The 22,981-nt window shown below is 38.6% G+C and overlaps 5 protein-coding genes and 1 pseudogene across 7 annotated transcripts in view; 4 read left to right on the plus strand and 2 right to left on the minus strand.

Annotated features, from left to right (window-relative positions):
* LOC149732282 (E3 SUMO-protein ligase RanBP2-like) overlaps nt 1-8,734 on the minus strand; it is a 46,482-nt gene extending 37,748 nt beyond the window's left edge. For all 3 annotated transcript variants that reach the window (XM_089883371.1, XM_089883370.1, XM_089883369.1), the window contains exons 1-14: nt 8,575-8,734; nt 8,083-8,289; nt 7,678-7,809; nt 7,326-7,445; nt 6,629-6,745; nt 5,622-5,761; nt 5,164-5,290; nt 4,588-4,839; nt 3,895-4,027; nt 3,101-3,242; nt 2,660-2,834; nt 2,004-2,053; nt 1,212-1,335; nt 599-792 (exon numbers count right to left, since the gene is read on the minus strand). In XM_089883371.1, coding sequence (XP_089739497.1) covers nt 599-792; nt 1,212-1,335; nt 2,004-2,053; nt 2,660-2,834; nt 3,101-3,242; nt 3,895-4,027; nt 4,588-4,839; nt 5,164-5,290; nt 5,622-5,761; nt 6,629-6,745; nt 7,326-7,445; nt 7,678-7,809; nt 8,083-8,289; nt 8,575-8,643 — 1,982 coding nt within the window. In that variant the 5' untranslated portion in view covers nt 8,644-8,734. The remainder of the gene's footprint in view (nt 1-598; nt 793-1,211; nt 1,336-2,003; nt 2,054-2,659; nt 2,835-3,100; nt 3,243-3,894; nt 4,028-4,587; nt 4,840-5,163; nt 5,291-5,621; nt 5,762-6,628; nt 6,746-7,325; nt 7,446-7,677; nt 7,810-8,082; nt 8,290-8,574) is intronic.
* Nucleotides 8,735-9,879: 1,145 nt separating this feature from the next.
* On the plus strand, nt 9,880-11,972 carry LOC149732283 (uncharacterized). Its single transcript, XM_089883373.1, has one exon. The coding sequence runs from the start codon at nt 9,880-9,882 to the stop codon at nt 11,914-11,916; it is 2,037 nt and encodes a 678-aa protein (XP_089739499.1). The 3' UTR covers nt 11,917-11,972.
* Nucleotides 11,973-12,734: 762 nt separating this feature from the next.
* On the plus strand, nt 12,735-13,823 carry LOC149732284 (uncharacterized). Its single transcript, XM_089883378.1, has one exon. The coding sequence runs from the start codon at nt 12,793-12,795 to the stop codon at nt 13,702-13,704; it is 912 nt and encodes a 303-aa protein (XP_089739504.1). The 5' UTR covers nt 12,735-12,792; the 3' UTR covers nt 13,705-13,823.
* Nucleotides 13,824-14,622: 799 nt separating this feature from the next.
* LOC149732285 (uncharacterized) lies at nt 14,623-16,503 on the plus strand. The gene is made up of 2 exons (XM_089883384.1): nt 14,623-15,020; nt 15,372-16,503. The coding sequence occupies exons 1-2, from the start codon at nt 14,672-14,674 to the stop codon at nt 16,196-16,198; spliced, it is 1,176 nt and encodes a 391-aa protein (XP_089739510.1). The 5' UTR covers nt 14,623-14,671; the 3' UTR covers nt 16,199-16,503.
* Nucleotides 16,504-17,249: 746 nt separating this feature from the next.
* Nucleotides 17,250-18,770, plus strand: LOC149732286 (uncharacterized). The gene has a single exon (XM_089883164.1). It carries the CDS (start codon nt 17,332-17,334, stop codon nt 18,550-18,552), a length of 1,221 nt encoding a protein of 406 aa, XP_089739290.1. The 5' UTR covers nt 17,250-17,331; the 3' UTR covers nt 18,553-18,770.
* Nucleotides 18,771-19,271: 501 nt separating this feature from the next.
* On the minus strand, nt 19,272-20,945 carry LOC149732287 (uncharacterized; annotated as a pseudogene).
* Between the last annotated feature and the right edge of the window lie 2,036 nt (nt 20,946-22,981).

Raw genomic sequence — 22,981 nt, forward strand, 5'->3', positions numbered from 1 at the left:
AAGCACAAATGTTCTGTTAAATGCTATCAATTTTGCTAATGCCAAACTGTTATATTACAGCTAGTAATTTACACAAATAATATGGCTCTTAAAATTGGTACTTACTTAAAAAGGAAAACAGTTTTTAAGTGGGTACGACTTTTTGTGTGGGTATGACTTTTTGTGTGGGTATGACTTTTAAGTGGGTATGAGTTTTTAAGTGGGTATGCATATGGTATAACTTTTTTTCTAAAAAAAACTAACATTTCTTTTGTGTAAAAACAGTTGAGTAGGAATTTAGTATATATTATTACAGGGTCTGGGTCTAAATATTTAATAACCATTGATTTAGACATTTAATCCAATTTTATAAGGTATCTACAGTATTAGAAAAAATATATGTATTATATAGCAGGGTGGGTGAAGATGGGACATCTTTTATATCTATTTTCTCGTCTCATTTGGTAGCGAACAAAGAACATTTAAAGAATTTTAAAACCGTATCCTCACGACTCCCATAGGCCGTTGTTAATTGTTTAAAACACGATCAGGATATTTGGGTATTATGTGCTAAAGGTGTCCCGCTTTCCCCGCCCTACTATATTTAAAATAAACAAACCTAGAAGCCTTTTCAGAATTCAGCTCATTGAAAATAGAAGAAAACAATCTTTCTTTTGCTTTGCTCTGATGAACTACTCTCCCATCCGAGGACTTTAGGAGGTCCGGAAGAGCAAGTGACCAGTAGAGGGCAGCACGGCGCTGGTAGAGGAACCAGGAAGTGGAAGTTCCAGTTTCTTGTTGAAGAACGTATGACTGTAACGGGAATATTTAGGTTGTAAATGTAAACAAATGAAAAACAGTCAACCCTGCTTAATTGGTCCACACGTTAAAACAGACCACCCCTTTAATAGACCTTTTTTCGCGGTCTAAAATCTAAATCTCAATCTATTTTTCTGTGCAATCTTCCTTCTGTGCAAACTTACACAGCCTACTTTTCCACCAAACATAGGCTTTTACAAGTGTTTTGTTAAAAAAATAAATAGCGTTGGGTCAAATAATATAAAAAAAAAAATTATAACAATTATAACAAAGACTGTGTCAAAAACGGTGTTGAAAAGAGTAACAGTAATGTATGAAGTAAAAACAGTTTCTAAAAGTATAAAAAATGTGTTTAAAATGATAAAAAATGTATTTAAATTTGCAAAACAGTTTAAAAAATAGTTAAAACCAACCTTGGATGCAAAGTACTTTGCAAGTTTGGTGATAAGTACAACTTCCAAACCATGGTTGCCCACACCTCGCAAACATTCTAGACCTCGCTGGAGAATCGGTTTCAACTTCCCTGCTTCTTCAGCACTGGAGAATTTAACAGGATTTTTTAACAAGGGCACCAGCCTGTAACCCAGACGTAATGGGTTTAAGGCTCTTCGCTGCCACCATTGTGGGAGTATATGTCCTTGGGCAAGACACTTTGCTTTAACTCAGTGATCACTAATGGGTTGTTCAAATTATCAGGCATCCAAAAAAATAAAAAATAATAATAATCAACCCACAAAGTAACATACATGGTAACTCCTAAGCTGGCACGAGGTATATGAACATCTGTGTTATAACGACTGTTGTTTTATCGTGGGGATAAAGTAAGTTACATTTATTCATTATTTTTAAAAAAGGTAATTGTTTGTATAGTACTGTGGGATAAGATGGGATACTGTTAGGACCTAAAACCCGCAATTACTGATCAGTTTTTAAACAGTTAACAACGCTCTTTCAGAGTTGCAGGGCTATAGTTATATAATTTTGTAAATATTATTTGTTAACTACAAAATGGGATAGTTAAAGAGAAATAAAACATGCCCACCTTACCCCACCCTACTATATATGGAAAAGTACAAGTATTATTTGTTTATTGAATGGAAAGGTACCAATATTGCTTGATACAAAATACTTATGCATAGAAAACTGTACAAAATTCTGTATTTTTTGTGAACGATAAAGGAAAACAACGAAGAAATATAACTTACGTAACATTTTTCTTGTTGGAAAGTTTCACAGCTGCACTCCACCATTTATTCTTAAAAAAAAATTTTTGTACAAATTTGTAAAAATACCAACTAACAACATATTTTTATAAAGCCTTGGTTTTTATGGGTGTTTGGTTGTTAAAATAGACATGGCAAAACTTTGCACACAGTATATATTAATAGTTTAAATTAAGTTTTCTGCTACAATATAGCATGCCATGGGATCCGAGATTTAAACCAATATATGTTACTGTTTATTTTGGCACCTAGCACGTTCATGTTTGAACATGCGCCAAAGCAAAGTTGGTTAGCGGGCCTGCCTGTAACCTAGTGGTAATGGGTTTAAGGTTCTTCGCTGCTACCATTGTAGGCATGTGTGTGTTCTTGGACAAGACACTTGATGGCAATTGCCTCAACCCAGTGGTTACTAATCGGTTGCCCAATTTATCAGCCACACAAAAAAATAAAATAAAATCCACCAAAACAAATCACCCTCAAAGTAACATACATGGTAACTCGTAAGCTGGCACGAGGTGTAAAAAACAGAACACCCATGTTTTACACCTGTCATTTTCCGGCCATGCAAGGAAAAAGTAAGTTACATTCATTCATTTAAACACACTACCTCTTTAAAACCAGCAAATATATTGACACACCTGTAGATCAGTAGTGAGCTTGCGACAGAGTGGGAGTGGTAACGTTGTGCTTGACAGTTGACGGTGGTTCAGTGTTGCCGCACTTTCCCAGTGTTGCGCTTTCTTTTCGGTTGTGTAGACGCACGCAGCAATGAAAGCCTCAATGTCAAGCAGACTTAATGACCACAGAGAAGCACTGAAATGTTGGATTTTTTATATTTCTTAACAAAATTTAGGCCTACAGCAGATTGGATAACCTAGATTTGTTTGTGTCATACAAAAGTTTGCAAACTCACATTTTACGCAACATTTGCCGAAACTTTTTTTTCATTTTTAGAAGTTTCAGCAGCACAGAGCACACAGATCAAGTAAAAAAAAACAACCTATCACTTCTAAAGTAGTAATTTACGAATTAACACTGTTAAAAAAGGCAAACCAATACAATATACAATCCATTGATACCCTGCACTGCTGTTACTGGTGACCATCTGTAGATTAGGAAAGCTGGATTTAACCCAGTGTAGAAAATCAACAGTCATGTCCATTTTCATCCACCTTATACCAAGCCATATAAGCATGTCAAGCTTGCAAGATGCGGAAGCAACTGTAAGGTACAAGAAGGGTAAAAGTTACAGCATATTTTAGTATATATATATATATATACTGTGCTACAAGGCATATTTAACTTGTATTTGGGCATGAATTTTTATTTTGCTGCAGGAATGAGTTTTGCTGAATAAAATTCAATGTCACATTCAGGACTAATCTTAATGACCAGTGGCATATTTCAGAGTCTTTTTTAAATGTTACAAGGCATTTTACTGATGTACGAAAAGCTGGCCCTAAGTATGAAAAGCTGGCCCGCACAATACATTTTTTATGGTACTAATAATACAACTTTGATAATAAAGGTCCTTAAATTTGTTATATCGGTGGGCGCTGTGGTTCGCAAGTCCATTAAACTATTTCTTCCACTGATATTTATCTAATAAATCAACATAGACCACAACTAAGCAAATTAAATATAATTTGAGTCAATTCTCAATACTAATAGTTAAAAAAAATAATACACTAATCATTTTAACAAAATACAATTTTTCTGTCCCCTCAACTGATGTGGATTTTGATTAGTAGTTCATTTACTGTCTAAATATAAGGAATTTACCCAAGTTTAAGTAATGCTGGCTTAGTGAACAACCCATTAGTGATCACTGGGTTGGAGCGAGTAGTTTATGTTTACTGTGGTAGAAACTTACCATTATCATAAGCCATCATCTCATCTACAGTTGGAATGAAGCAAGCGACTGATGCAAGTGATGTTGTGTTGCATAAATATGATGATGATGAATTAGTGTTGTGGAAAAGGGATTGGAATACTGCTAAACCAACCTAAAAAAAGATAGACAAGTTAGAAGTGTTGTTAGTTAGGAATGCTTGAATGTAAGTTACTTTATTCACAAGGGGCCAGAAAACTACATTCGTTATAACACAGGTGTTCTGTTTTATACACCTCGTGCCAGCTTACGAGTTACCAAGTATATTACTTTGTGGGTGATTATTTTTTGGGATTTATTTTAATTTTATTTTTTTATGTGTGGCTGATAATTTCGACAACCCATTAGTGACCACTGGGTTGGAACAATTGTCGTTAAGTGTCTTGCCCAAGGACACATACGTCCACAATGGTAGCAGCGAAAAGCCTTGAACCCATTACCTCTGGGTTACAGGCAGACGCGCTAACCAACTGTGCTACGTCTCATGGGGAATGTGAGCACAATTATTTAAACAGGCCTGCTGCTGGATAAAATATGTCTATAAAAACAGGCAGGGCTAAAGTATACTGCATTTATCAAACTAATCACTCTTTATCTGACTGTAACTGTGTTTTAACACTATCACTACAAATTTTAATAAAAAATCAAAAACATGACATAATTGTCTATGCTTACTGTCGATTGGTCCAGGTTTTCTCTTAGCTTTGCAATCCATCCTTCTTCTCCTTGTGCTGACAATATCCACATCATATGACTGGATTGACTGAGTCGCTGGGCTGCGTTTCTCTGCACACGACTTGGTAGATATGGTTGATGGTTAAGGCAGTGCATCGACCACGCGCATGAGCTACTTGGTATCGACTTTGAAACACTCGAAGAGAAAAGCACTGCTGCCAAGTCACTAGCTTCACCCCATGGCTTTTCATTCTGAAAAATAGGATAAAATAAAAACAAGAACGGAAGAAAAAAAATCAATATATATTGCCAATTTTGGGTTTACAAATTGAAGAGTGTCGTTTTATCATTTTAGGGAAAATCCTGTTTTATAGGAGTGTTTTTGCTCACTGCTCTGAATGTCTATGTCCATCAAGGATCACTATTGTTTAAAAAGCTTCTGCTCACGCTATTTGCTTAATTTTAATTAGGCAATTTTCGCATTTAAAGAAAAGCACACCATTTAAATATACATTTTTCAACAAGAGTGAACTTTTTTTTCAAGAGTGTTTATCAAGTAAACATAGTTTTGACTACCTTTGCAGCTTGTTGAATGAGAAAAGTTGCAGCCAGCCAACATAACTGAGCTTCCATCTCAGCAGCTAATACTTTCCAATCTCCAATTGCTTTGTTGGATAAAACTGATGACAAGCATTCGTCCATCCTAGTGGAAAATAAATTATTGAACCAATTGTAGACCACTTTACAATTTTGGACATGCTAGCTATAGACAATTTTGCTTCATTTTTGTAAGAAATATAAAAACTATTTTATAACATTTATTTTGTTAAGAAAATATTAAAACTAAAAAAACTATTTTTTTGTTAAGAAAATATTAAAACTAAAAAAAACTATTTTTTTTGTTAAAATGTGAAAACTGAAAACTAATTAGAAATATGAAACCCTTTTGAAACATATTCTTTGTTAGAATGTAAAAACTAATTTAAACCATTTTTTTTGGTAAAAATGTGAAAACTAATTCAATATAGGTTTACATTTGCAGTTTTTCCAGTGCCTTCTGTTGTTTGTTATCCTCTAAGCAAACCCATATGAACCGGGAAAGAGCTTCCAGGAGCATCAGTTGAGCAATATGATGGGAATGCTGTTGATTATTTTGTAACTTTTCTGTGTGTTCCTGTAATTTAAAGATTTTTAATTAAAATTCCCGGGTGTTGGGGTAATAGGCCAAAACTGGCATAAATCACAGGTCCTTGACAAGGACCTCACCCTCAAAGATTAGAATAGAATAATTAAAATTAACTAGAGCCCGACCGATATTGCTCTTTTCAAACCGATACTTTTGTAAATTTCAGTTGCCGATAACCGATATTTTAATGCACCTAAAAAACTTGACTGATTAAAACGGAAAAATCTGATATAGCTAATAAAAGTTGCTGGCCGTCTGGTTACTAAGCGCCGATAATATCGGCCGTTTTTTGCCCTTGCCGATAATCGGTAAATCCCCAAAAATGCGGCCGATATATCGGCTAACCGATAATCGGTCGTGCTCTAAAATTAACCATAGCATTTTGGGAAAATGTAGATTTTCTGAAAGCAATGTAACACACCAATATCATAGGAATCATAGGATTAAGCTTTTTTTGCATAAGTTTTGTAAAGAGTAAAGGATCAATAGGAAGCTGCCATAACTTCAGGCTTACAAACAAAAACACCAGATTTTCTGTGCAGTTTCAAACAATACGAACGTAACAGCTCATATGTATATAAGACACATTTGCCTTCATTTTCATTTGTTTGGTTTAAAATACTAAAATGTTACTTTGTGGGTGATTATTTTAATTTGGACAAACCATTAGTAACCACTGGGCTGGAGCAATTGCAGTTAAGTGTCTTGCCCAAGGACACATACGTACACAATGGTATCAGTGCCGAGCTTTGAACCCATTACCTCTGGGTTTGTGTGTGTACTATATATTGGCTGTTATGTACGCATTAAAACATAATTGTACCATTAAGTTAAATATAATAATGCAGTGGTTACCTTGTATGTACTGACAACACACGATGACCATTTATAGTCAGATCTTATCGACGCAGAATCCAATATATTCTCAATCTTTACACAATATGCATAAGCATCTTCCAGCCGATCTTGGGTCTGAAATTAAAACAAATAAGGTTAATTTTTTCATTGTCATAAATAATAATGTAAAAAAATAAACAAAAATAACCTTGCATTGTCATATGTTATTCTGGGTAAACATGACTGGGTTCCTAGGTTTTAAACTTTTTGCATTTGTGGAACATAATATATAATTATATATTACATTCATTGCACCAAAACAAAATTAACAGACAACGATATTAGAGAACATGTATCTTCAAGGTTATCAAAAGACAACGATATTAGAAAAAACATGTTACTAATACCAATCTTCTGTTCTGTTCTATTATGTGTGGGTGAGGTCCTAGGATTTAGGCCAGGATTGGTCCAATACCCAGGGTTCTATCGCATGGACCTCCCCAGTTTTTGGAACATGTTGCTTTCCCAGTGGTAGGCGACAGGGCTTTAATATTAGTGGATGGGAACGGCTCATCTGGTATAAAAAATGGAATTTCTAAGTGTTGTTTTGGCTGCCGGCCATTGGGCAAAACTTCATCAGGAAATTTGTCACACTTTTTCTACCAGATGAGCCACTAAAATATCATTTACTAACACTAGTATTAAGTCTTCCTACCCTCATAAAGCTAACATACTGCACATGAAGTGCAGGGTCATTTGATCTTCTTTTTAACTCTTGAAGGATTGCTTTTTCCAATACAGATGGTGATGCTTGTTGTGCTAGCATAAGCTCCATCTGTAATAAATATAATGTATTTAACTTGACATTAACTGACTTATTATACCAAAGGCCAGGGGTGACAGGGTGGCCAGGCCGACAGAACTACCCTAAATTTTCTGCACTGCATTAATCCGTTAACATTATAGGCTAGAAGGCTACCCAATGTGATAACATTTGTCCAACAGAAAAATTTGTGTGTCCTATATTTATAAAAGTTTAGTGCATGTACATGCCACTGCGGTGTTACCTTCATCTTGAACACTGTTGCATTGCCAGGCAATGAAGCAGCTGCTTTATCCAACCAAATCTGGGCTTTGTTTGGATTTTGAGCAGGGCCTGGATTCAAGTACAGCTCTACAATATGGAGAAGAAGCTCAGGCTAAAAGCAGAAACATAGAATTAGCACATAAAATAAAACTATATTATATATAAAAAAACTCTTATGAATCGATGCATCACCAGATAAAAATGTAATTGTATGTATACATATATACATATATATATATATATATCTTACACAGAAATTAAGAGGTAAAAATAAAAAAATGTTAAGTAGTTAAAAAAAGGGAAAATATTTAAAAATGTGTAACCCAAATAAAAAATGTAAAAAAATATATATATATAGCAAGCAATGGATATTGGTACAACGTACTTGATTGGGCTTTATTTGCAGTGAGCGTTTAAAGCATGATAATGCAGCTTCAATTTCGGACAACTTCTCATAACAATCCCCTAGCAGTTTGTGTGCACTTGTATCTCGGTCAAATGTTTTCAGGTACTTTACTATCCACTGGGCGGCACTGTTGTAGTCCCCCGCCTTGTACCATAACTTTCCGAAGTGCAGACCTTTCAGTGGCAGCTGAATAAAAAAAAAATTAATATTAATTTATATGTATATATATAATAATATGTTGAAAATAATATTATTCTAGGATTGAATAAGGTGCTACAGCACAATAGAGCTAGAGTCCCATAGAATTTAGACCCAAATTTGCAATTACATCTAAAGAGAATAAAAAATTAATCAAATATTAAACCGATAAAACAACGGACAGTGCCATTTTAAACAGTTCAATTTTTGAATTTTTTTTATGAAAAATAATTAGAACAAAAATGAAAAGTATTTCGATATTATTAAACTAACCTCTTGAGGATTAGATGTTGCAGTTGATTTTTCTATAATTTTGGAAACTTCACTTGGAGTGAGAGACATTTATTCAATTTTTACACAAACTTTAGAAACATTGAGTACACTGTACATCAAAAATAAAGGACTAAATATGTATATCAAATACAAATAGAAGTTTTACGCATATAGCAGATGAGCAGTATCAGTATAATGCGTACCACATATTAAGTTTAAAATAAGTATAAATAAAAAAAATATGACGTAAAAATTCTGAACACAAATATATACCAACTTGTTTACGTTTACCCCGAAAGTTTTAGAACTTTATTGGTTTGAAAATTCGCAAACATGACCTACGGTACATTCGTTTATAGTTCAACTTCATCATACACATTGCACAATGGTTAGTATGCGATTTCCATGATCAGACAACTCTTGCCGAAACTGTTCACCCGTAACCTAATTTGTAACTTCTAAATCATGCCAAAAATATGCATATGGGACAACCAAATACTATAAATTAGTTTTGATATAGAACTCTTCATAATGTATGAATTAAATTTCCAGCTGCCAGCAGGAACGAGCGACGGAATTACATCGCGTCAACTCTTGTAACGGGGAATTCCCTGAGCCTTACTTTTACGCGGGAAAGCAAATCAAGTAATAAAAGATAGATTTCAAAAATTAATACACACTATTACACAAAACACGAAATATACAGGTTATTTGTGCGTAAAATTGGCAAACAGTAATGTTCAGACATTTGTCGAACATCCTTCGATTAATCATTAATTTGCCTCGAGCTTAATGATAAAACTGCTGTTTAAATGCAACGAGTCAAACCACAGCGATTTGAGCCACTCGAACAAACAGTTCATGAGATTGTTTTCGTAGAAACAGAGTTTTTAGTGACGTACTAATCCTAGAATTTAAGATACCAGTTATTGTTGGCAAACTACTTTTTAAACTATATGTTTAGGCTGTAGTATTTAACATATAGTAGGGTGGGGAAAGACGGGACACCTTTAGCACATAATATCTAAATATCCTGAACGTGTTTTAAACAATTAACAACGGTCTATGGGAGTCGTGAGGATACGTTTTATAATTATTTGAATGTTCTTTATTTACTACCAAACGGGACGAGAAAACAGAATGAATAGGTGTCCGATCTTCCACCACCACAGTATAGGCTATACCTACTTTCGTAGACAGGGTGGTAGAAGTAGTTTATGTTTGGAGTAAATAACATACCGACATATCATTTAACGTTTAAATTTGAACTTTTTGTTTACATCCCTACACTTGAAATACAGCAGGATGTCATCAAATATTTTATCGCTAAGCATTTTCTTTTTACTGTGTGTCCTCATAAAAGGGATTCCGAGTAGTGTCTTGTCGTCTAGTTGTCCAATTGGATTCTCTTTGCATGGCGACTTCTGTTACAAGGTGTTTTCCCTAAGAAAACTGGACCACCGAAACGCTTACGAAGCTTGCGAGTCAACAGGTTCTATCCTTATCGAGCCGACGAGTGCAGAGCAACAACAACACATTCAGAATTTGTTTCGAACAGCTCACAGTTTCTGGATCGGCCTCTCGAGTGAAGACGGTACGTTTGAATGGCCTGATGGTGCCGAAGTAAGCTATGCGAACTGGGCCATGGGTTTTCCAAGACCAAATCATGATTGTGTTATAGCGTCCCACAGGCACCGTTACCAATGGATAAATGTAGATTGTGGCTCGCGTCATTTGTTTGCTTGTCAACATAACTCGTCGGCTGAACCTGAATCAGGTTTGCAGTTTAGAAATCGTAACGACCAACCTTTTTCGTGCCGTAACAAGTTTGGTTACTTCGCGAACCCAAATGATTGCACTTCGTATATACTTTGTGTGAGCAACGAAAATTTCCAGTACAGCTGCGCGGAAGGTTCTGTGTTCGTAGCCAGTCGTTCAAGATGCGAAGTCGGTGCGACTTGTGAAACTAGGCCAACACAGCCACTGACTACTGTGGCACCTGCAAGCGAAAGCACACCGGAAGAAGAAGAAAATCAACCTGATTCTGTCGCAGTTACTTGCCCCGAAGGTTACATACGGCACCGTAGAAAATGCTATAAGACTTTTAAATCTTATCTTACATGGAAAGCGGCAAACGAAAGCTGTGCAGGTACTGAAGGTGGACGAATGGTTGTTATAACTGATCGGGGAGTGGCAGATTTTGTCCATAGCCTAGTTAACAGCGACTCGTGCCAAGGTGCGTGCAGAAGTAGCCATTTCTCGGATTACTGGATTGGCCTAAACGACTTTGAAGAACCGGAGCAATTTGTTTGGAGTGACGGGACGGCGCTTGTGAATGTAAACTATGAGAACTGGTCAAAACGGGCCAGAAAACGATATAAAGACTTGAAACAATGCGTGAAAATGTCAAGATTCTATGATTTCCAATGGATTGATTCAATGTGCAACAACGCGAACGCATATATATGCGAAAAGGAAGGAACTGTTCAGAACGAAATGTTATTGAGCACGTTGTCCGACCAGGAGTCGCTCGCTCAAAGTAGAAACGGGCCTACGTGCGGTTTGCATCGCTTGGTTGGCCAGCCGCTTCTAGAGGGAGTAGTCGGGGGCACCAGAGCCCAACCTTCTTTACACCCTTGGCAAGTTTCTCTCCGAACGCGGGGCGTACACAAGTGCGGGGCTTCTCTCATAAATCGTTGCTGGGCAATGACAGCAGCTCACTGCGTTGCTTTGCCCAATGTACTACCTCGTGATGTTCCTACTGTGGCGGTACTTGGAGATTACGAGATGAACGTTGTGGAGGATACCGAAGAGCGCTTAAACATTCTTGACATTCATACTCACCCGGACTGGTCTGCATTTCCAGTACCAACCAATGACATTTCTCTTATACGCTTGCGTAATTGCTCAGTACAGGGCATTCCTGTGTGTTTGCCGACACAAAACATCAGTGATGCCTTTCCTCCTGGCACGCGCTGTATCGTCTCAGGGTATGGCACTACAAAACCAAACCGAGAGGTTTACCCGGACACACTGCAACAAGCAACGGTTCCTTTGATTTCGCAGGCACAGTGCACTCGCATGTATCGACAGAGCGTCCAGGAGCGCCACATGCGAAGCTCTATGCTCTGTGCCGGCTACAAAGAGGGCGGAATAGATTCTTGTCAAGGAGACAGCGGGGGGCCCTTGGTGTGTACTGACCCCACAACAGACTCTCGGATACAGGTTGGGATCGTATCATGGGGAAATGGTTGCGCCAGGCGAAATAGACCGGGTGTATACACCAGCACATATCATTACACCGATTGGATAGAATCAGTAATTAGCACCGTTGTGAACTAAACGATATGTTGTATATTTTAAAAGCGTAATAAATAGAAATAAACGCCAACCTGTAATGTCTGCATTGTATATACTGTACTGCAGGCCGCAACATACTGTAAGCATAAAGAGCCCACTGGGCAACATTGTACCCGTCGATGTTAAAAGTGTCTCAAGGTTCACCTACACGGTTAATTTAGTGCGGTGAGTTTCTGCACGTTTGCAGAATGTAGTCAGTTTCTGCAATTCTGCAGAATATTGCAAGCGCAAGCGGCACTTGAGCCCTATTAAGCGGCAGTTGAGCCCTAGAAATAAACAGACTTTCTTAGTTTTGCAAGCCCAGCACGATCCCATGACCCGTAACCCTCTGCCGCAAGAAAAACACTTGATTTACCGAAGAGAAAGTTGGCACATCAATCATCGGGGAATTTTCCATCTTCCCTTTACCCCAAATTGTTTTTTAAACTTGTTTTTTTAAAAAAAGAAAAGCTCAAGCTTCTTCACTCCCATGATATATAATTGCAGTAAAGCGGAGCTGCAACCATTGATATACGCAGGTATATTAGGACAGTACCGTAGAATTTATATACAGTAGGCTGGGAGAAGAAGGGACACCCTTTCATTCTATTTTCTCGTTCCATTTGGTAGTAAACAAGAACATTCGAAGAATTATAAAACCATATCCTCACGACTTCCATAAACCGTTGTTTATTGTTTAAAACTTGATCAGGATGTTTAAATATTAGGTGCTAAAGGTGTCCCATCTTCCCTCACAGTACTATATTATAGTGTTTAAATATATCAATATAATATGCTTTAAATATATCAATATAAAATGGCATGTTGCTAATTTTTCCATTTTTAGACTCCGTTATTCTTAGCCTAGATTAAGCGATAATGGCTGTTCTTGGAATTGCAGCACTTGTATGTTTAGCATGCCTTGTAAGCGGCCAGCAAACCTACGACTCCTGTCGTATAACATGTCCAGCTGAGGATGGCACTTTCGCCCCGATATGTGATTGTAAAACGCCAGTACCTGAGAATATGTTGATACAAATGGCCACACGCGAGTACATTAAAACGAACGCCGCAGTTCACTATGATGTTACCACTGATCACAATGTGGTGTATGACATACGCGCATCCAGCAAGATATCGAAAATATTCGACCAGGGTTTTCTACAGGCTCATATGATACAGAATAATCCGACCCAACAACCAACTCTCTCGCTGGGCAGACAGAATGGAAGAAGGTTTATTTCTTTTGATGGCCTAAGGAGAAAATTGAACGCTAACATAAATTTGGACGACCAGAATGATATAAACGTCTTCATTGTGTACAAAATCACAGCTTATAATGCTGATACCGCGTGGGTGAGAAACGGCCTGTTTGGCAACGATAATGGTCACTACGACAAGTTTATTACTTTCTTTCCTAACGGAGATATGATGGTTCCTGGATCAGTTGGAAACTATGTCAGAGTCAGTACATATCCAACCGGAGCAAATGCTGGCGCAGTTGGCGTATGGAACGTACTAAGTGTACAATGGAAAGCAGGAGGTCCTCCGAACTCCAGCAGCGTGTGGTGTAACGGGCAGTTACTTACGCGTTTCCAAGCCGAGGTGTCTCCAGGCTCACCGAGCTTATCTTTGGGAGATTTAAATCCTGGAGGACTTCATCCTTTAAAAGGTTCGATCGGGGAGTTTTTGGTTTACAAAGGAATTTCGATGACGGACAAGAACATTAGGGATCATCATCAATACTTCATGCAAACATGGGCGATTGACGGAACAGCACACCAAAAATAACATTCTTATTTGCCAAGAATGAATAATATCCTACAACTAATGCGCATTTACCATATACAAATTAACGTACTGTAAATATTGCTAAAACTATACTCACAAAAATAAAATTGAATCATGAGCATTGGTATCTTTATAGCCTGAGTAATTTTTCACTTATTCAAGTCTTTTTAATAAAGAATTTGTCATATGAGTCCGGTAATTGATTTTGGCGCTTTAATCCCCACACGCAGACATAGTGGCCTTGGCGTGCACAGTGGATTTAAAACAATTAATAGCGACCAAGACAAATATGCAACCGTTGTCGGTGGCTTGCTGTAAACTCATAGATTAATAGTTTATTCTAGTAAACGTGACAAATTATAATGCATTTTGGCGTGGGGACTCCAGCACAGCTGCAAGAGTCGAATTTTTCAAAATGTAGTTGACGATCGCCAGTCAGAAAAAAAATTATTATAGTAGGGTGGGGGAAGATGGGACACCTTTTCAATCTTTTTTTTTTCAATTTGGTAGTAAACAAACTTTTAACGATTTTTTATAAAACTTTATCCTCACGGCTCCCATAGACCATTGTTAATTGCTTAAAACACGATCAGGATATTTAGTTATTATGTGTCAAAGGTGTCCCATCTTCCCTCACCCAACTATATTTATTCGATATGTAGTTAATGGAAAAACAAGAAAACTACAAGGTGACCAACTTTAGCCTTCGACGACACGAGTTTATAAAGAATTAGATATTACAGTGTAGTATACAATATATACAAACGTGGCAATAAAAGTCGATAAAAAATGTGCAGTGCTGGGCCCTGCGCTGCGACCGTGTATATAGCGCGCCTATAAATACCGCTGTTTTCGCATCACTTTTGCTTTTACATCGCATGCGCTAACACGCGCGGTTGAATTGCTACATCTAAAACTTTAATCTTTGAATATAGGTGTTTTATAAAGCGTAAACTACCGTCGGGAAATGAGTTATAAGCTTGCATTAGCTTATTTGATGATTGGGCTAACAGTCGTACACTGTTACACGAAGATGGAATACTGTAGTATTGAATGTACTGGAAACGAACAAGCGACAAGCACTGCGACGTCTCGTGGTAATCTTACTTCGACTACAGGTCGTCCTGGCAAACGAGGACCACCCGGCCTAAGTGGACCCATTGGACCATCTGGCGGGCCCGGACCAGCCGGTCCAAGTGGACCATCTGGTGAACCTGGACCAACCGGACCGAGTGGACCCATTGGACCGTCTGGTGAACCTGGACCACCCGGCCCAAGTGGACCCATGGGACCATCTGGTGAACAAGGGCCACCCGGCGAAAGTGGACCCATGGGACCATCTGGTGAACCTGGACCAGTCGGCCCAAGTGGACCCATTGGACCATCTGGTGAACAAGGGCCACCCGGCGAAAGTGGACCCATGGGACCATCTGGTGAACAAGGGCCACCCGGCGAAAGTGGACCCATGGGACCATCTGGTGAACCTGGACCAGTCGGCCCAAGTGGACCCATGGGACCATCTGGTGAACAAGGGCCACCCGGCGAAAGTGGACCCATGGGACCATCTGGTGAACCTGGACAAGTCGGCCCAAGTGGACCCATTGGACCATCTGGTGAACCTGGACAAGTCGGCCCAAGTGGACCCATTGGATCATCTGGTGAACAAGGACCACCCGGACCAAAAGGAGATTCCGCTACACCATGTAACTGTACTTTTCAAACTATGGGAGCTGAAAATAGTTTGTTTGTACGAATGGCTGTGTTAGATCATATTAGGACGAAGGCAAGTGTCCACTACGATGTTGGTTTAGATACGAACGTGGTTTACGATGCTACAAGCAACAAGATATCAAAAATATTTGACCAGGGTCTCCAGCAAGCTCATATGGTACAGAATAATGCGGCCAACCAACCGACTGTATCTAGTAACAGACAGAACAAGAAAAAAACTATATCATTTGACGGTAGAAATCGGTGGATGATTGCCAACTTGAACTTAAACGACCAGCATGATATTAACGTCTTCATTGTGTACAAAATCACAGCTTACGATGCTACTACGCACTGGGTAAGAAACGGCCTGTTTGGGAATGAAAACGGTGGGTACGACAAATTTGTTTCTTTCTTTCCTAACGGAGACCTGATGGTTCCTGGGTTACAAAATTATGTTAGAGTCAGTACATTTCCGACTGGGGCAAATGCTGGCGCAGTTGGCGTATGGAACGTACTGAGTGTACAATGGAAAGCAGGAGGTCCTCCGAACTCCAGCAGCGTGTGGTGTAACGGGCAGCTACTTGCGCGTTTCCAAGAAGACGTGTCTCCTGGCTCACCGAGTTTAGCTTTGGGAGCTTCGAACATACTTGGACACCACCCTTTAAAAGGTGCGATCGGGGAGTTTTTGGTTTACAAGGGAATTTCGATGACGGACAAGAACATAATGGATCATCATCAATACTTCATGCATGGATGGGCGATCGATGGAACAGCAGCTTAAAAATGAACATTTTTCGACCAGAATGAATAATATATTATTATAGTCTTATATCTCACAACAAATGTGCATTAACCATATATGAAATAATGTAGTGTAAATATTGCTGAAATTAAACTCACGAAATAAAATTAAAAAATAAGCATTGGTATCTTCAAGGCCCGAGTAATATTTTACTTAGTCAAGTCTTTTCAAAAAAGAATTTGGCCAGTCGTATTTTTTTTAAAGATATTATTTACAAACTGAAAAATACTCTTTACGGAGTGAGTATTCTTTTATTAAGTTAATTTTTTTCAATAAAAAATTTGGTCATATGAGTCCGGTAATTTGATTCGGTTTAAAGCCCGCACGAATATATGATTTGCTAGATAAGTGATTTATTTCACTATATACGTGAAAAGTTAATGGCTTTGGCGTGCACAGTGGATTTAAAACAATTAATAGCGACCAAGACAAATATGCAACCGTTGTCGGTGGCTTGCTGTAAACTCATAGATTAATAGTTTATTCTAGTAAACGTGACAAATTATAATGCGTTTTGGCGTGGGGACTCTAGCACAGCTGCAAGAGTCGAATTTTTCAAAATGTAGTTGACGATCACCAGTCAGAAAAATTATTATAGTAGGGTGGGGGAAGATGGGACACCTTTTCAATCTATTTTTTTTCCAATTTGGTAGTAAACAAACTTTTAACGATTTTTTATAAAACTTTATCCTCACGGCTTCCATAGACCATTGTTAATTGCTTAAAACACGATCAGGATATTTAGCTATTATGTGTCAAAGGTGTCCCATCTTCTCTCACTGAACTATATTTATTTGATGTGTATTTAATGGAAAAACAAGAAAACTTCAAGGTGACCAACTTTAGCCTTCGACGACACGAGTTTATAAAGAATTAGATATTACAGTGTAGTATACAATATAAACAAACGTGGCAATAAAAGTTGATAAAAAATGTGCAGTGCTGGGCCCTGCGCTGCGACCGTGTATATAGCGCGCCTATAAATACCGCAGTTATCGCATCACTTTTGCTTATACATCGCATGCGCTAACACGCGCGGTTGAATTGCTACATCTAAAACTTTAATTTTTGAATATAGGTGTTTTATATAAAGCGTAAACTACCGTCGAGAAATGAGTTATAAGCTTGCATTAGCTTATTTGATGATTGTGCTAACAGTCGTACAATGCTACACGAAGATGGAATACTGTAGTATTGAATGTACTGGAAACGAACAAGCGACAAGCACTGCGACGTCCCGTGGTAATCTTACTTCGACTACTGGTCGTCCTGGCAAACGAGGACCACCCGGACTAAGCGGAGCCATTGGACCATCTGGTGAACCTGGACCAGCCGGTCCAAGTGGACCCATTGGACCATCTGGTGAACAAGGGCCACCCGGCGAAAGTGGACCCATGGGACCATCTGGTGAACCTGGACCAGTCGGCCCAAGTGGACCCATTGGACCATCTGGTGAACCTGGACAAGTCGGCGAAAGTGGACCCATTGGACAATCGGGTGAACCTGGACCACCCGGGCCAAAAGGAGATTCCGCTACACCATGTAATTGTACTTTTCAAACTATAGGAGCTGAAAATAGTTTGTTTGTACGAATGGCTGTGTTAGATCATATTAGGACGAAGGCAAGTGTCCACTACGATGTTGGTTTAGATACGAACGTGGTTTACGATGCTACAAGCAACAAGATATCAAAGATATTTGACCAGGGTCTCCAGCAAGCTCATATGGTACAGAATAATGCGACTATCCAACCAACTGCATCTAGTAACAGACAGAACGGGAAAAAAACTATATCATTTGACGGCAGAAATCGGTGGATGATTGCCAACTTGAACTTAAACGATCAGCATAATATTAACGTCTTTATTGTGTACAAAATCACGGCTTACGATGCTACTGCGAGCTGGTTAACAAACGGACTGTTTGGGAATGAAAACGGTGGGTACGACAAATTTGTTTCTTTCTTTCCTAACGGGGATCTGGTGGTTCCTGGCTTAGAAAATTATGTTAGAGTCAGTACATTTCCTACTGGGGCAAATGCTAGCGCAGTTGGCGTATGGAACGTACTGAGTGTACAATGGAAAGCAGGAGGTCCTCCGAACTCCAGCAGCGTGTGGTGTAACGGGCAGTTACTTGGGCGTTTCCAAGATGACGTGTCTCCCGGCTCACCGAGTTTAGCTTTGGGAGCTTCGAACATACTTGGACACCACCCTTTAAAAGGTGCGATCGGGGAGTTTTTGGTTTACAAAGGAATTTCGATGACGGACAAGAACATAATGGATCATCATCAATACTTCATGCATGGATGGGCGATCGATGGAACAGCAGCTTAAAAATGAACATTTTTCGACCAGAATGAATAATATATTATTATAGTCTTATATCGCACAACAAATGTGCATTAACCATATATGAAATAATGTAGTGCAAATATTGCTGAAATTAAACTCACGAAATAAAATTAAAAAATAAGCATTGGTATCTTCAAGGCCCGAGTAATATTTTACTTAGTCAAGTCTTTTTAATAAAGAATTTCGCCAGTCGTATTTTTTTTAAAGATATTATTTACAAACTGAAAAATACTCTTTACGGAGTGAGTATTCTTTTATTAAGTTAATTTTTTTCAATAAAAAATTTGGTCATATGAGTCCGGTAATTTGATTCGGTTTAAAGCCCGCACGAATATATGATTTGCTAGATAAGTGATTTATTTCACTATATACGTGAAAAGTTAATGGCTTTGGCGTGCACAGTGGATTTAAAACAATTAAAAGCGACCAAGACAAATATGCAACCGTTGTCGGTGGCTTGCTGTAAACTCATAGATTAATAGTTTATTCTAGTAAACGTGACAAATTATAATGCATTTTGGCGTGGGGACTCTAGCACAGCTGCAAGAGTCGAATTTTTCAAAATGCATATAGTTGATGTACACCAGACAGAACAAGATTATTCTTTATTTGATGTGTATTTAACAAATGGCACATAAGATATGTTTCAATTATTACATATTTCATTTGCAACTAAGCACTACATTATTTAGTTTTAAAAGGATTGTTTAATTGCATTTCTTCTCCACAGCAGCCTGTACAAAAGGAAACGTAAAAGCTAATCAAATGTAGGTATAATGTTTTTACACAACAAGTATATGCATGATACTGAATGCGGGAATGAAACAATTAACTTTTATATCCCCCATTCGTGCATGAAGTATTGATGATGATGATCCATTATGTTTTTGTCCGTCATCGAAATTCCTTTGCAAACCAAAAACTTCCTAATCGAACCTTTTAATGGCAAGGCTCCATTAATGTTTTAATCTACCAAAGCAAAACTGGGTGTGCCAAGATGCACATTGATTTGGAAACGCAAAAGCAACTGCCCGTTACACCACACGCTGCTGGAGTTCGGAGGACCTCCCGCTTTCCATTGCACACTTAGTACGTTCCATACGCCAACCGCGCTAGCATTTGCTCCGGTTGGATATGTACTGACTCTGACATAATTCCCAACTGACCCCGAAACCATCATATCCCCGTTAGGAAAGAAAGAAATGAATTTGTCGAAGTCACCATTATCATTTCCAAACAGGCCGTTTCTCAGCCATCGTGTATTAGCATCATAACCCTCGACTTTGTACACAATGAAGACGTTAATGTCATGCTGGTCGTCTAAGCTTAAGTTGGCAATCATCCACCGATTCCTGCCGTCAAATGAAATAAATCTTTTTCTGTTCTGTCTGTTACTAGATACAGTTGGTTGGTTGGCCGCATTATTCTGTACCATTTGAGCTTGCTGGAGACCCTTGCAAAACCAAGAAGACCCAGTGGTTTTTACGCCCTTTATAAAACCAATACTTTTATAAAGGATCCTGGTCGTAATTTTAAAGTAAGGGTCGAGTGCGACTTGCAAAATTCTGCAGAGGCAATTGAACGTTGCTGTGAACCAAATCAACTGTATCGATAATGCTTGAGTCATTTTGAACCACAGGGATTAAAATGTTGCCTGGTATATTTGATTTTCTTACATGCAGTTTACATTACCTCACACTGAAACCAGCATATCCACGCTAGGAAAGAAACGCAAAAACTTGTCGCAATAAGAATAAAGTGTTTGTCAACTATTCCGTATAAGCATTGCAAGCGGTGATTCTGTACACATTGAATACGTTTATGTAATGTTGGTCGTCTAGGTTTAACTCGGCAATCATCCGCCGATTTGTGACAAATAAAATAAATCTGCTGTTTCTGCACGCAATGCAAGTGAGTCAGTAAATGAGTCAGTGCATATTGAAAATTCCAACTCGGTACATAGGCTACTTCAACATCATTGTGAATTTACAAGCCAGACAAACACTGTATGATCAGATCGAATATTAGAGTTAAATTTTATTACATAAGGTAAATGTACGCAGTATAATACCCATACGCCCCTAACATTAAGAAACAAACATTTTCAATATAGTTAATCATGGCCTACTAAAAAATATATATTTTTAGTAGGCCATGAGTAATTTATTTTAAGCATTTGTGGCAATAGCCCGAGTTATAGCTTCCTATTAAGGGTATATGTTATAGGAAAGATACTCCTTGACCTGCATAGACAAGTGCATGACGAGTGATGTTATATAACGGTGTCTCCATATCTATTTCATTATTAATTTAAGTTTAATATGTGTCCGTGAATCTGCTTAAATATAAAATTCAAACCTTAAACTGCAATAGGTTGCTTAAGACGTGAATCTGGTTAAGCAAGATGAGTTTTAAACTTGCATTAATCGTTATGGTGGTTGGACTCACTGCTGGCAGTCACTCTTACACGAAAATGGAATACTGTAGTATTGAATGTACTGGAAACGAACAAGCAACAAGCACTGCGACGTCCCGTGGTAATCTTACTTTGACTACTGGTCGTCCTGGTAAACGAGGACCACCCGGCCCAAGTGGACCCATTGGACCATCTGGTGAACGAGGACCACCCGGCCCAAGTGGACCCATTGGACCATCTGGTGAACGAGGACCACCCGGCCCAAGTGGACCCATTGGACCATCTGGTGAACGAGGACCACCCGGCCCAAGTGGACCCATTGGATCATTCGGTGAACCTGGACCACCCGGATCAAAAGGAGATCCCGCTACACCATGTAACTGTACTCTTCAAACTATGGGAACTGAAAATAGTTTGTTTGTACGAAAGGCTGTGTTAGATCATATTAGGACAAAGGCAAGTGTCCACTACGATGTTGGTTTAGATACGAATGTGGTTTACGATGCTACAAGCAACAAGATATCAAAGATATTTGACCAGGGTCTCCAGCAAGCTCATATGGTACAGAATAATGCGGCCAACCAACCGAGTGTATCTAGTAGCAGACAGAACGGAAAAAGATTTTTTTTCATTTGACGGCAGAAATCGGTGGATGAATGCCAACTTAAACTTGTACGGCCAGCATGATATTAACGTCTTCATTGTGTATAAAATCACAGCTTACGATGCTAATACGCTTAGGCGAAGAAACGGCCTGTTTGGGAACGGTGATTTCAACAAATACATTTCCTTCTTTCCTAACGGAGATCTGATAGTTCCAAGGTCAGTTGGAAACTATGTCAGAGTCAGTACATATCCAACCGGGGCAAATGCTGGCGCAGTTGGCGTATGGAACGTACTAAGTGTGCAATGGAAAGTGGGAGGTCCTCCGAACTCCAGCAGCGTGTGGTGTAACGGGCAGTTACTTGCGCGTTTCCAAGGCGGGGTGTTTCCTGGCTTATCGAGTTTATTCCAAGCCGAGGCGTCTCCTAGCTTACCGAGTTTATTCCAAGCCCAGGTGTCTCGTCCTATCTCACCGAGTTTATTCCAAGCCCAGGTGTCTCGTCCTATCTCACCGATTTTAGCTTTGGGAGATTCGAATTCGTTACTTGCGCGTTGGCTAGGCATGGTGTCTCCTGGCTCACCGAGTTTAGCTTTAGGAGATTTGAATCCTCGCGGACGCTACTACCTAAAAGGTTCGATCGGGGAGTTTTTGGTTTACAAGGGAATTCCGATGACGGACAAAAAAATAATGGATCATCATCAATACTTCATACATGGATGGGCGATCAATGGAACAGCTTAACTTTACAGCCAAATTTGGGTAACTCCTAATACTCATGTATACACCTATGTATTGCTTATATTGCTAAACATGTAAATAAACCAAATACAAATATCCCGAGCATTCTAAACTTGCTTACATTATTTTATATATAAATATTACCATGCGTCTGCAACTCCATTAAACGAGACTGTTATAATGTATACCCCAAAGCTTTTAATGTTATTAAAAGTATTGGAAAAATATATGTCGCAAAGTAGAATTTATAATGAGCGTTTTTTATTCGTGTACAACAGGACATAATATGATAAATAAGAAATCACACATTCGCACTACGTGCACAATATATATGGTTTGGTTGTTCTTATTATGATTGGTTTTCCCGTGTGAAAGCGATTAAATCTTTACCGTAACTTGCCCTAAGGGAATAGTCAACGTGTTATTTGCAGTTTAACCTGATGTTAAGTTATGTGATTTGTGATTAACTTGAAATTCTCACTAAAGAATCGGATCTTTTGTAGAAAAATCTAAAACAAGCAAAATATAAGGTGTCCAAATTTAGCCTCAGACGACACGAGTTTATAAAGAACTAGACATTACAATATAGTATACAAAATATACAGATGTGGCAATAAAAGTTCATAAAAATGTACAGTAAGCCCTGGGCTGCG

This window comes from Ciona robusta, chromosome 8 (genome assembly GCF_009617815.1).
Source record: "Ciona robusta chromosome 8, ASM961781v2".
In the NCBI taxonomy this organism is placed as follows: domain Eukaryota; kingdom Metazoa; phylum Chordata; class Ascidiacea; order Phlebobranchia; family Cionidae; genus Ciona; species Ciona robusta.